This window comes from Anas platyrhynchos, chromosome Z (assembly GCF_047663525.1).
Source record: "Anas platyrhynchos isolate ZD024472 breed Pekin duck chromosome Z, IASCAAS_PekinDuck_T2T, whole genome shotgun sequence".
Classification (NCBI taxonomy): domain Eukaryota; kingdom Metazoa; phylum Chordata; class Aves; order Anseriformes; family Anatidae; genus Anas; species Anas platyrhynchos.
In genome coordinates, this window is record NC_092621.1 from 35,376,841 (window position 1) to 35,390,941 (window position 14,101).

The following is a 14,101-nucleotide window of genomic DNA, read 5'->3' on the forward strand; positions in this document are numbered from 1 at the left end:
TGCTCCATTCAAATCAAAGAGTTTACATGTTTAAATCTGGACTGATTTAACTAGTAATGAAGTGGCATGATCACACTTGGCACCAATAGTTGCCTCATATTTATTTATAAGTCACCCTAAGCAGATATTATTTTGTTTTAAAATTTATTCATGGGGCTCAACCACCTTTCTTATCTTGTGGAACATACACACACACACATACACTCACTCACTTCATGAAAAAATTAAAGACAAATCTGAACAATTAATATTCATACTTTAGTAGAAAAAAGACAAAGTGAAAAGTTGTTTTCAAGCAGGTACTGAACATTAATTTATCTCATGTACATCAAGAGAAAAAAAAAAAAAAAGAGGTAACATATTGTTACTAATGTGCTGTAGCCTAAGAAACAGATTCAGTGTTTCTGAACTAATTTAGTGCCAGTACCATGCACTAAAGTTGTCAGAGGAGATGTCTGTATTTCTCCTAAAGATTTAGCAGTAGCTCCTCAAAAAGAATTACCCATGGCAGAAGATCCACCAGGCATCCTGTTCCACTAGTGTTTTTGACCACAAATTACTTGGTTCTTAAAGGCGAGAGCCAGAAACCAAGCTAAAAGCCCTAAGCATCATCTTCCAGATCTTCACCTCTGCATGTGTGCTCTCCAGCACAGACACAGATGAAAATTCGGCATTACTGTCCTTTTTTGACAAGAAGTAACTATTCCCTCTTCCTGTCTTTGTGTCTCATGTGCCACTCAGAATCATTTCCTGAGCATCTGTAGCTCAGTGCTGCCTTCAAGGAGCAACCACACCTATTTCTTTGTAAGACAAAGTCAGTGTTTGCTGGAGCAGGACTCACAGACGAGGCTGGGAAGCAGATCTCAGAGGAATCCAGCAGCCAGGGCCACAGGCCTTTTCTCCTCAGTCATAGGACAGGCCTCTTCTGAGTCTGGAAATAATTATATCTCCAAAGACAATTCTTTCCATTCAAGTGCAAAGTTCTCACAGGAACTTATCTTTTTCCCTTCTTTGTCTTTTCCTACTAAAATCTTCCTTGGAAATGATGTCTCTCTGTTCTAAAAGCAGGCATGTCATTGCTCCTGATCACTGACATCACTTTTAATATGGGTTCCTTTACTATTTACTTTGCATTGCCTTCCTGCAACAAGATATAGCCTGTACATATTGCCTCTAGAAGAAATGACATTTGAAGTAAACATAGAAGCAGCAGTGGATGAACAGCTAATCTGGGGAGTGGCAGGTGAAGAAAGGAATAAAAAATGTTTTTAACAAGCATAGAGTTTCAAGGAAAAGAGAGACAGTTGTACTACGCTATTTGGGAAAAAGATCAAAAACGTAGGTATGTACAAGATTAATTTGATGAGTGCTGTTACTTGTAGCTGAGAAAGTGGTGAAAAAAAAAAAGCCATCAAAAAAAATCTAGGCTCACTGTATTTTGAATATACATATGATGTATATTCATAATGAATATCAGATATTCATTAATATAGACTAAATTTTAGAAGGGAAAATAGAAGCACTGGGACATTGACAGTAAACACATGAACTCTGCTTTGCTTTCCTCTGCCCTGTGTTGAAAAAAACATGTGTGAGGTAGGACTCCTGAGTCTTCTGGTTATCTTGACCCTTATTTACAAGGAATAGCAGTGCTTACTCAAAGATCTTAGAAGTTATTCTAACCTTTCCAGCAGAAGAATATTTATACAGGACTTGACCTAGGCACAGCTGATCTAGGAACAGTGAAGCTGACTTTAGTCAAAACTTAACACACACTGCTGCAGGATATGCTCCACAATGAAGGGTTGCAGCTGTGACGCATGGATAAAAACCATGTGTCCATCAGTCAAAGCAGTGTTGTGTTTGCTCCTGGAGTGAACTGCTCTCTCTGGTAACTATGTGTATCAAAATCCCACCCTTGCAAAGCCCATTTTGCAGCAGCTACTGCCACTGTCAACAATTCAGTTTCTTGTATGTACAAGATAGAGGGAATATAGTCAATCATTTGATTAACTAGAATTGTACTGAAAAAGGTCTGAAGCTATATCAGATGCCTCTACATGAAACAGAAAAGATCAACCAATGTTATTTATCTGCACATAAACTTGTGTTTTCTTTTTAGAACATTTCTCTAACTAGTTATAACATGTTTTTTAATGTTATTAATACAATTACCTATAATATTATTAATAATAAAGATAAAAACCTCACAAGACTCTATAACCTATGGGACAGCTACAACTCCCATTATATTATTAAGATCATACAAAAAAAATCATTTAATTTTAATTTTTGAAGCAAAGAAATGTTAAGCTTCTTTAGGTACTTAAAAGTCATTGAGTGCACCCTCAGTAAGTTTGCAGATGACACCAAGTTAGGTGCGTGTGTCGATCTGCTCGAGGGTAGGAAGGCTCTGCAGGAGGATCTGGATAGGCTACACCGATGGGCTGAGGTCAACTGCATGAAGTTTAACAAGGCCAAGTGCCGGGTCCTGCACCTGGGGCGCAATAACCCCAAGCAGAGCTACAGGCTGGGAGAGGAGTGGTTGGAAAGCTGCCAGGCAGAGAAGGACCTGGGAGTGATGGTGGACAGTCGGCTGAATATGAGGCAGCAATGTGCTCAGGTGGCCAAGAAGGCCAACGGCATCCTGGCTTGTATCAGAAACAGCGTGACCAGCAGGGCTAGGGAGGTGATTGTCCCCCTGTACTCGGCTCTGGTGAGGCCGCACCTTGAGTACTGTGTTCAGTTTTGGGCCCCTCGCTACAAGAAGGACATCGAGGTGCTTGAGCGGATCCAAAGAAGGGCGACGAAGCTGGTGAGGGGCCTGGAGAACAAGTCCTACGAGGAGCGGCTGAGGGAGCTGGGCTTGTTCAGCCTGGAGAAGAGGAGGCTCAGGGGCGACCTTATCGCTCTCTACAGATACCTTAAAGGAGGCTGTAGAGAGGTGGGGGTTGGCCTGTTCTCCCACGTGCCTGGTGACAGGACGAGGGGGAACGGGCTAAAGTTGCGCCAGGGGAGTTTTAGGTTGGATGTTAGGAAGAGCTTCTTTACTGAAAGGGTTGTGAGGCATTGGAACAGGCTGCCCAGGGAGGTGGTGGAGTCACCATCCCTGGAAGTCTTCAAAAGACGTTTAGATGTAGAGCTTAGGGATATGGTTTAGTGGGGACTGTTAGTGTTAGGTTAGAGGTTGGACTCGATGATCTTGAGGTCTCTTCCAACCTAGAAATTCTGTGATTCTGTGATTCTGTGAAATCACACAGGCTTTTGATAATGTATCTGAAAGAAAGAAACTGCAATGCATGAAAAAAATTATCCAGTGACACTCACTGTGTGCTTTAGGTAGCTATTTTTTATTTCTTCTACAGCAATTAATAGCAAAATGTTTCTGAGCTTTTAAGTGAAATTGCTTTAAGTGACCAGAAGTTCTCAGTTTGTAATACCATTTTACCCAATTATTTCGAGGGGCTGCCCACAATCTGAAGAGCTAGCCCTTAAAAACTTAGGTAATGCCTCTCTCTAAAGTAAATGCATGTATTTTCTTATATTTATATACAAATTGTATGGAAAAGCCTTTTGGGTTATTAAACAGTTTACAAAAAGAATATATTAAGTTAAATTCTGCTTCCTAAATGTATTATATGAATCTCTTCTTTTCCTTTTTTTTTTTTCTTTTTAATAGAAAAAACTAGATAATAATGTTAAAAATGTTTAATTAAAATCTTTTGTCCACTTTGTTTTATATGCTCTACCTATGCTTTCATTTCTGTACAGTCCTACACATTGCATTTCTAGACAAGACTGGATAACAGGAGGAAGTTTCAAAGATACTTCTCTCTCAAATGTCTGAAAGTATTAACAAGAACCATGGGAGTATTACTTGGCTCTTGCAAGGCGTTTCCAGAAAAATTTGCAAACCAGAGGTTCTAATGAACCTGGGAAAACATCAAACCTGAATGGGCACACAAACTGTACCATTCCTTCAAATTCTTTGAAGTTCATGAACACTGAATTTATGTTGTTCCAAGTGTAACAATTAACCAAAACATATTCTGAATGTTGCTTGTGAAATGATATAAAAGGATGATTTTGCGATTTATACAACTCAAAATGATATGTAAATAATAATTTTATCTTAAATATGCAGCCTAATTTTTAAGTTCCTGAATCATAGATTTTTATTTTATGGCTTACTTTCAATAAGCTTAATAGAAGTATCCTACATAGTTCTCAAAATATTTTCAAAATGTGTCCTATTTAAATGTTCATGTCTCAGAAATATTTTACATACATCATCACAGTCATCTCTTTGTTAGGACTTACAAATCTTTAATATACTATCTGTATTATTAGCATAATCTATCAATGGTTTCTTTCTGAAATTTAATATTGCACAATGTTCCAAATCCTAAATCTAGTCACTTCTTAATTCATACACTGAATCCAAAGCTGTTATGCCTAGTATATGATTAACATTTCACTAATTCACTTGAGGAAACAGACCAACCAAGGCAAATTTTGGACTACCGGAACCTGTGCAGTTTCAGGAATTGAACATACCTAAACTCAGAATGAAGTATGCCATTGACTCATCCACTTCCTTTGTCAAACTCAAGTCTCATAAAAGTTATCAAGACACCCAAAGAATGGAGTCTTAATTCACTTTTCCCTGCTTGATGCCCAGTGGTTTCTTCCTACTGTAAAACAAACTTCCTAGATCATCCTTGTCTGTTTTGAAACTGTTTTCTAATAGTTCTTTTCAGGGAATTTTATAAATGGGAAGAGAAGATTTGAGATAGTCAGGGACTGGACTCCGTCAAAAAAGCAAATTTTGTCTCCTTAGTCTCCTAGGTACTAAATTGCTTTCATTTTGTATTGCAAGATATATTCACTTTCAAACCCCATCAACTTCAATGAAAAAAAAAAAAAAAAAAAAAGGAGCTGTGTGTGAGATACTTAGCTAGGTTTAATTTCCTTCCTGTGTCTGCTGAATATTTACAGCATAATGAAAAAATATGAAACACAAATAAAGGAAAAGAGATGACCCAATCTCTCCATCACTCCATGAACCAGAGAGATTTTGTTATGTATTAATATGATCATCATCACATGTGAGAGCTTTTATCCACAACTATGAAATAACTGCACTATCCTACTAGCTTGAGAAATTCCATTTAGATTACATTTTCCTCAGGAATCAAAAAGAATAGTGTATGTGTATATATAAACCTAAGAGTTTAAGGACCAGCTGCTTCTGTTTAACGCCACTGTTTCAGTATTGATGCAGCATAGCTTGGGCATGATTTCATTCGAAGGGCCAGCAGAATATACCCTGGGTTGATCTTAACAATATGTAGGGGTCTAGTCTCTTCTGTCTGAGTGTACATTATCCAATCAGTAGAGAAGGGACTTGCTCAGAGAAGAAAAGAAAGTGGACTAAATAACTATAGAGGATCGAGACATGTATACATTCCTACAAAGAGACAATTATTTTCTTAATATTTACTTGTTGCTAATTTTAAAAATTGAAGAGAAGAAAGACTGTTCTTTGAATGTTTCCTCTTTACTTCTATATCACCCTATGGGGATGGAAATCATTCTTTTATTCCAATCCTTCCATTCTCTCTCTCTCCACCCATTCATCCAATTGTCCATCCATCCCTTCCCCTCCTTCCTACTTCTATGCATGCATAAAGATATTTGCATTGTATATTATTTATTATATATTTAATAGAAGATTTTCTAGATTTAAAAGCTGCAGGGAGAAGAAAATAAATGTAATAAATTGCAGCTTATAAAGAGAAGTACATATAGTCACAGGTACACAGAAAGAATAACGACATTTAATATCTTGCCAGTCACTCAAGAGGATGGCACAATAGATACTATTCTGAATGCCAAGCAACAATGGAAATCTTGAAGTGATAAAATTCTCTCAATGTCACGAGAACACGATTGTCACTTGTCATTACTGTGCATCTCTCTATTTCTTCATGTACCCTAAACCACCTATTCATACATAATTCAACACATTTAATAATGTAGAAAATCAATTAATATTTACTGACCTGTCTCTGCTTCTCCGTGACGGGAACGCAGCGTTACAGCCAGCCACCGTGCAGACATGCATCTCTTTTAAATGCACATTTCTGTAGTGAAGTTTCACACTGTAGGAACTCTTGAAACTCTTCTTGCACACGTAGCAGATCTTGGGGTCAGGGCTTGAGCACATTTCACCTTCTGGGGAGAACTTCTGAGGGCTGCTATAGTTGAATGTGGAAGCAAAACTTTCATGAAGGGCAGCCATACTGGCACTGCCTCCATTGTACAGTCCATATTGGCTCATGTAGAACATATCATATGTAGGGTCTGTATACTCTTCCTTCACCTTAATGACATCCTGGTTAGAAGAGTCATTGTGGTTTTCATCTTGTCTGTCACTATGCATCATAGATTTTTCACCAGGTTCATGGAGGCGATCATCGCCTTCCATGGATTCCTCACACAATTTGGGCTCTGATGATTCTGACTCATTTTCATAGTCTCTCTCATGCTCCTGATCTTCTGATGTCATGCTGTCTGCCCTTCTTATATCTGGTCTGGTAATACATCTGCTTCTGTCAGTTTTAGAAAAGTCCTTCACTGACAGGCCTGGGCTCATTTCTTCCTGAGAATGGCAGTGATTGTCATGACCAATGTCATTCACCATTGTACTGCTGTCATTCACCTCTTCATCTTCATCATCAAACTCATCGGCAGTATCAATAACTTCCTTTTCTATTTTAACTGGCATGCTCGACTTCCTTGGCTTTTTCTTGGGGGCAAGATCAGTATTAGGCTCCGGAGTGGGCATCAGCACTGATGGAACCGATGACTCTGAAGGAGGAGGGGGATGCTGCTCCATGCCACTTGATGCTGGTATTATTGGACTGGTAGGGAGGGAGGTTGGAGGACTCACCATCTCTCCAGGAGTAAGTAAATTTCTGTAAAAAGGAGGAACAGGTTGGACAGTCTTTAAAGCTGGAAACACCAGCTGGCTGGGAAGAGGATTCTGTAGTACAGGATCTAGAGGGGGAGTGGTAAATCCCATCGGTGGACGCCCTGGGCTTGTTAAAGTTAGGTTGGATTTTGTACTTGCTATGACTGGAGTGGCAGCACCTGATGTAGCACGAATTAGGTCTTTGTCTCGATTATTCCTTAGCATAGGCATGTGGAGGCGGGGGTTGGGGTTAGCACTGTGACGATTGCGGCTTCGGAGAGAGCTGAAGACCATGTTGCAGCCTTCAATAGTGCACCGGTGCTTGATTTTCAGGTGAACTGCATTGTAGTGGATTTTAAGAGTACCTTTGTCATAGAAAGTTTTGCCACATGCATTACAAAACACTCTTCCTTTTCTGGAGGCAGATCCCATTCTCCTCATTCTGTGAATGCGGAATGAGCTTTTAGTATGTTCTGGTTTTGATAAATCATTGACAGGTGTAGGTGTCTGAACAGGAGAGACACAGGCTGGCTCAGTTTTGGGTTCAACATTTGTGATGCTGGTCAAAGCATTCCTGCTGGATGTTTGCTCATTCTTGAAAGGTGTAGGGGAAACTTCAGATTCACTGCTCTCATTATATTCATTTTGGGTTGTAAGGCTTGGTTCACGGAGCCTCATTGCTGGCTGTTCCAGCAGGAGGCCATTTGGAGGCAGCCCCAGCAGTGGAGCAGAGACTGGATTTATGTATTGGAATGGAAGCAGGAATGCAAGGCTATTCGGGATGTTTTCAAAATGATGAATGCTGGAAGGGTTGCTGTTCTCCAGGTGAGCAAGGAGACTTGGGCTCCTGGTGCGATTATTGCTTTCAATAAAAGTCCTTATATCTGAATCTGTCTTTGAAGATGGCACAGCCACAGCCTGCCCTTCTTTTTCTTGAATTGCCATCAGCTCCACAATGGATTTGGTTTCTCCAAATCTCAAGAACTGCTGAAGGGTAATGATCTCTTCTTCCCTGGACATGATGGCCCAGCGGTCCAGCACCTTGCCTGCAGCATCCTAGAGGCCATATCAAAGAAACAACAAAGACAAACACAAAGAAAAAAACTTATTGATTCTGCATAATTATTGAATTCAATAGAAGGTGCTCTGCTGCCTGCACATGAAATACTAAGCTCAAAAAAAAAACCAACCACAACATGCAAACAGAGTTAATAGAACTCAACCAAAAAAAAAAGCAAACTTTTCAGCCATGCAAATATAGTAATTACAATCACAGTAAGAGAAACAAGTTAAGTTTAATAATGTCAAAGCAAACAAAATGTAGACCACTGGGGATCTGTGATCTAAACACTCCAATACTGCTATTTTAACAACAGTGATCTATATAATATGAAATAGTTTAGCATACATTAGTATAAAGCATGAACTGTTGCTGTGCACTCCATTGTAAAATATGGAAAATTGTACTTTAGTTGGTATAAAATAGTGACACTACAAAAAAGGTCTAATAAATAAATTTGAGAGATTTCCTTTTGAAATGTAGGTAAACATAAAGCTTAAGTAACTCATGGACCTTCTCATAAGAAAGTCTGACGCAAGACAAAAAGTCTTAAAAATACCGTATAAAATTAGTTTCTTTCTTTCTTTCTTTCTTTCTTTCTTTCTTTCTTTCTTTCTTTCTTTCTTTCTTTCTTTCTTTCTTTCTTTCTTTCTTTCTTTCTTTCTTTCTTTCTTTCTTTCCTTCTCTCTCTCTCTCTCTCTCTCTCTTTCCTTCTCTCTTTCTCTTTCTTTCTCTCTCTCTTTCTCTTTCTCTCTCTCTTTCTTTCTCTCTTTCTCTCTCTCTCTTTCTCTCTCTTTTTTTTTTTTTTTTTTTCATTAAAACAATACTGAAAAACACATTCATTATAAACTTGCATCAAAAGGTAGAAATACAGACACTGTTTTAACCATAACTGGACTATTACTGGGAATTGATTGCAGACTTGCGATCTTGGTATGGTTAAGACTTAAGGGATGATTTTTTTTTTCAGCCTTGTTATAAATGACAGTTAAAAATATGTAAAAAGTAAGCATCTGATGTATGTAGATAGCATAAATGTGTAAAAATGTTGTTTCTTATTATTGCCTTCTGATACCAAGGGAAAAATCCAGAGAGAATACACATCAGTAATCACTAGACTATCTGTTGTTAAATATACATTAAAAAGCATTTCACACTTTCATTTTTGCTAGTAAGCATGAGATTTGCCTGAAGGTAGGACTTAAAAATTCTGCAATGTAATGTCAGGCAATCCATTCCAGCATGTATTGATAAAAACATATTAATATACTTATATAATGAATACATTATTTTATTGGCATCCTTCCTTTTGGGCAAATGCTGGACATAACATCAGCATGGTAACTATAACCAACAAGCACTGTTGCATGCCATCAAATCAAAATTATTCCAATGCTTCCTCATGCATTAAACAATTTGAAAGCCTTGCAAAGATACTCCTCTGTACTGTCTCTGATCTTTTTAAATCCTGAATCTCAGCTTCAGAACCTAACCAAACATGTTGGACTACACGGTACTGCAAAAACCGCTAGCACTTATTTGATTACGAAGCCTGCAAATGTCTTTCAGTTTTTGCAGGTTATATTTATTTATTTAGTTAGTTTATTATCTTCAGTCTTCAGAGGATTGAGTCTTTCCTCCCCTCACGTTTTCTAGAGCACTGGAAAATGCAGTTTGCCCCAAATGGTAAAGCCTGTATTTATTTGATTAAAGCTGATTTTCGTTATTTCAGCTCTGATGTGTGTCACCTTTATGAATTCAAAGTTAATGATGTCAATGTCATGTATTCTTCAGAACCGTGCATGCTACTGTGGAGTGTTTAGAAAGGCTCCACATATGGCCATTGACAATGAAACCTTACAAGATTGTGAAACCCTCAAAAGTAATTAATTGCAGAATACTTTTAGAAGGACTCTCACACTGTTGACCCAGCTTCAGAGCACCAGAACCAATCTCTATGCAGAAGCTGCTCAGCATGTTCTACACAGAGATTTAGGAAACCCATCATGCAGATGCTGTTTCACAGCGTGGTCCTGGTTTGCATTAGTCAGGAAGTGTTTGCAGCTTTGAATACCTTTGAGCACTGTGGACATCACTAACTTTGCTATTCCCTCATTTCTACCTGTCTGATGGAATAGTATTTTAGAGGTACTCTATATTAATAAAAATCATCCAGAACATAAAACAACAGCACAACAAGAACAACAACACCCAACAGCAAAAGAAAGTGAAACAAAACAAAAGGACAGGTTCACATTTGAAAGCTCTAAGATTATGTCTTTTCTCATCCAACTAATTTTGGCTGCTCTGCCCATGAATGTGACCTATGTTTCTTGCCTTTACTTCTCCCACAACTTCCAGCCAGCCATAGTGGTTCTACTTTTGAGCAATTCTGATGTGGTACTCCAAGAACAGTTCAGGTTTTGGTGTCCAGGCCTTTGCTGTCATCTGTGACCCAATTTATATATACACATTTCCAATCTGAAGCCACAAGTATTCATTCTTTCTAACTTGCATTGTTTGAAGATGGAAATAATATTGTCTAATTTACGCTGCTTACATGTATTGAATTAGGACTCCTGTCTGCAGCCAGCTGCAGGCTGCTTTGTAATGTACTACTGGTAGTAATTTGTTTTGTTTTTGCTGTAATTTGTAAATCACTCACAGGCTTATGTAACAGATGGATGTTTTATAAAAACGGATATTTAAGTAAATAAAAATTAAATACAGCCAGCATGAGAATAACTCATGAGAATAGTAGGTACAGATCCTGTAACAGACTGCCACACGTAAGCGGAAGGTTACCGCACGCAGTCAGTCACCCAACCACTGTGCAGCTAGCTGTTTGCACGCACCAAACAGGCAGACATCAGTGTGCTTTTGTGGAGTTATTTCACAGCTCAAGTCAGAGGCACTGGCAGTTGGCTACACAACCTATCTCTCAATGAGATGCCACCCCCTTTTGTCTCGTTTAGCTAAGGACAAAACTTTCTAGATTTCCAGTAAAGAGGGACAGACTTACAGCTGCTGCTATGTGCCACTGATCACAAAAACTAGCAGTCACACAGCACAAAAGCTAGGTGTGGCTGCTGCAGGGTTACTCTCACTGTCACAGAAATTGCAAGGAATAAGAAAGTCAGTCTTAAATGATCTTTGCCTTCTTCTACTAGTTGCATCAAGCTATATTTGGTTATTTTGCAACAAGGATTTTTATTTCCCCAGTAAAAGCAGAAATTGTACAGATATCTGTATTTCATAGAAGACATACTACCTATGGATACCATGTAGCATATGCGTCAAGATTTACAGATGGCTTTCCATATATCACTGTAAGTATGTATTATGCAAACCTAGATAAAGAGCAAATAGGAATGTCATTTTTTGATAAAACTTAAAATTAACAAAAATTCTAACCATTATCCCCTTTGAATTAAGTTATAACTAGCAAGGGATCTCTCTGTGTATGGTAATACTTGATTAGAGGTTCAAGTCCTTTCTTATATGTAATCGATTTCTTGTTTCTTACAATCTCTCATGCTAAATTTTCTCCCCAAAGCCATTAAATCCTATCCACATTTAAATATTCCATGACAAAAGGTTCCGATTTATATTACTTTTTTCAGCTCACAGATGATTAAGCCAAGCCTCCTGTGACAATGTGTACAAGGAAGCCAGTGAGTGTAGAGGTACTACTGCACGCTTACAGCTCTGTCTTACAGGCAGTAGACACATAAACCTACTCTGTTCAGCATGCTCTTCGTTTTTCATTCATACAGCCTTTTGTTATTATTATTATTGTTATGTTTATGTTTATTATTAATAATTTTTATTTGTTGTATTTGATATGTGTGGGTAGCTCCATTTCAGTTTTAGATGGAGAAATACTTTTAATCTCTAAATTATACAAAATTTAACCCCCAAGAATAAAGAACATAACCTTGCATGTTTTTTAATTCTAAACACACACTTGACCCTTCCCCTTCCCATACATATATGTTTATTATTTGTGTAGGTAAAGATTCATGTACATATGTACTGCATTAGATCTACAAAGTAACATCATGGTTAAACATCCTGAAACTGCCTCCTCATTTTTGCTGAACATATATTAGGAAGAGATGTGTCAAGATATGTCAGGGTACATCTTGTCTTAAACTTCTGGGTCAGATAGAACAAGTGATGGGCCTCAAGATGATTATCTTGGATGATATAAACATGCTAAAACAGAAGATAGACACAAAGTTCACTCTAACTTGTAAGAGTTTAATTGAGGAGTACTGTGGAGAGGAGTCTTCATTCCCTGAGGGCCTCCAGGCTTTACAGATTTTAAGCTTTCAAATCAGCTTGAAAACCTCACAATTTAAAAACTGATTATTTAGAAAATAAGGATGGTCTACACAAACATACAGTATATACATACACTGAAAAACTTCAACTTTTGTTATGAAATCAGTTGTTCTAAACTCTCACTGTGTGAAAAGCTGCATTGACTCCTGTACCTGCATTGCCTTTAATTAATTTTATACATACACACTCACACAGAGACATGTATGTACATATGCATATGCACCACAGACTTTTTACAGTTCTAATTTTATCTTACTAGTTAACTTCTTGGCATAGGTAAAGTATATGTATACTCCTGACTGAATGAGTAGTGAGGGTTGATTATAGAAGAGTTGAGATTAATAGAAAGGTTAAAAATGTTAAAATGGCTTCTAAAACAAACCTTATCTGCTGTGAAGCACTCAAAGATTATTTTGGGGCACTATTGTGATAATTTCTGAGAATCACTCAAAATTATACAGAACCCCCCCCCCCCCGCAGCCTTCACATTTTAGCAAGTTTACATATGCACCATAAGCTGTTGCTTTTAATGCATATCAACTGGATATCTATGTTACAAAATATTACATAGATATGTATTTGATTAACTAATTAAGCAAGCATGGTGTTTATAATATCACTTTTTCTATGAATCCTTCTAAAAGAGCTATATATTTTCTAGCTGATCTCAAAGAAACATTCTGAGAGCAGCTGTAACAATTGAAAAGCAGACTGAGAGACATTCATTTGGTCATACTATAATTGCAGAGGATGGTTTTAATTAGGGTGTAGACAGGAGAAAAAAATGAACATTTGTTTCTAATAAAGAAAAGCCTACATAATTTCCATGATTTAGGGTTTGTTGTTTTTGTTTGGCTGAATTTCCCAGGAGCATCTCTTTGCTTCCCAATTAAATTTCAAGCTGTTACGCTATGGGTAGTCTTACTGCTCCTGGAGTAAAAGTGACCAAAAGTGTGCAGCAGCACACCAACTCACATTTGTATGTATGGCACAGGAAATGTGAAACAACTTTGGCTCATTCTGGTCAACCCCTACCAACTTCAGTAAGGCAGCAGTAAGCCTTGTATATACTTTCCATAGAAACAGAAGCATTCACATGCTCATTTTCTTGAGAGGTGCTTTTTCTGTGCTGAACCTAACTCACCTTTGCTCCTGTAAACATGAAAAAGTTGTGCATAGTTGTTTGCTGTGATTATACATGTGCAACTGATATGAGGTTTAACACACCCAGCCTGCAAAGAGCCATTGTTAATTTTTTCCCCCTTCATCTGTCACTTCTCGTCCACCTCCCAACAGCCCCCCTTCTCCAACTGAAACCATATGAACAAACTCATGTTTAAGTGTCAGCAGTTCTCTCCTTGAGTTATACTGCTGCAGCAGGAATGAACACAGTGCAGCACTACTGAGTTCTCAGTCAATAATGGAAATCTTTATCTTTTGGCTTCACTGCAGCCTCCACTGTGCTAGAAAAATCAAAAGCAATAGATCTTCTTCCCTTCAGACACTCCTTTCCCTTACCTGCTGGAGTTGTTTTCTTTCCCCAAATGACATAGGGTATGCATGAGGATTCCAGTTACAGCAGAAGAAGAAAAGAAGTCTGTCTTTCCCCAAAGTATAAATGAAAATGACACTAGCAGTTTGTATACAAATGAACTTGTAATTACATGCATGCTCGTATTTAGTTTGCTGCCAGATATATAACAGTACTTAACTCTGGA

At 38.0% G+C, this 14,101-nt stretch overlaps 1 protein-coding gene across 10 annotated transcripts in view; it reads right to left on the reverse strand.

Moving 5' to 3' along the window:
• Positions 1–14,101, reverse strand: part of BNC2 (basonuclin zinc finger protein 2) — a 381,816-nt gene that overhangs the window by 53,771 nt on the left and 313,944 nt on the right. For all 10 annotated transcript variants that reach the window (XM_038171277.2, XM_038171273.2, XM_038171274.2 and 7 more), the window contains one exon: positions 6,066–8,032. In XM_038171277.2, the coding sequence (XP_038027205.1) occupies positions 6,066–8,032 (1,967 nt within the window). The remainder of the gene's footprint in view (positions 1–6,065; positions 8,033–14,101) is intronic.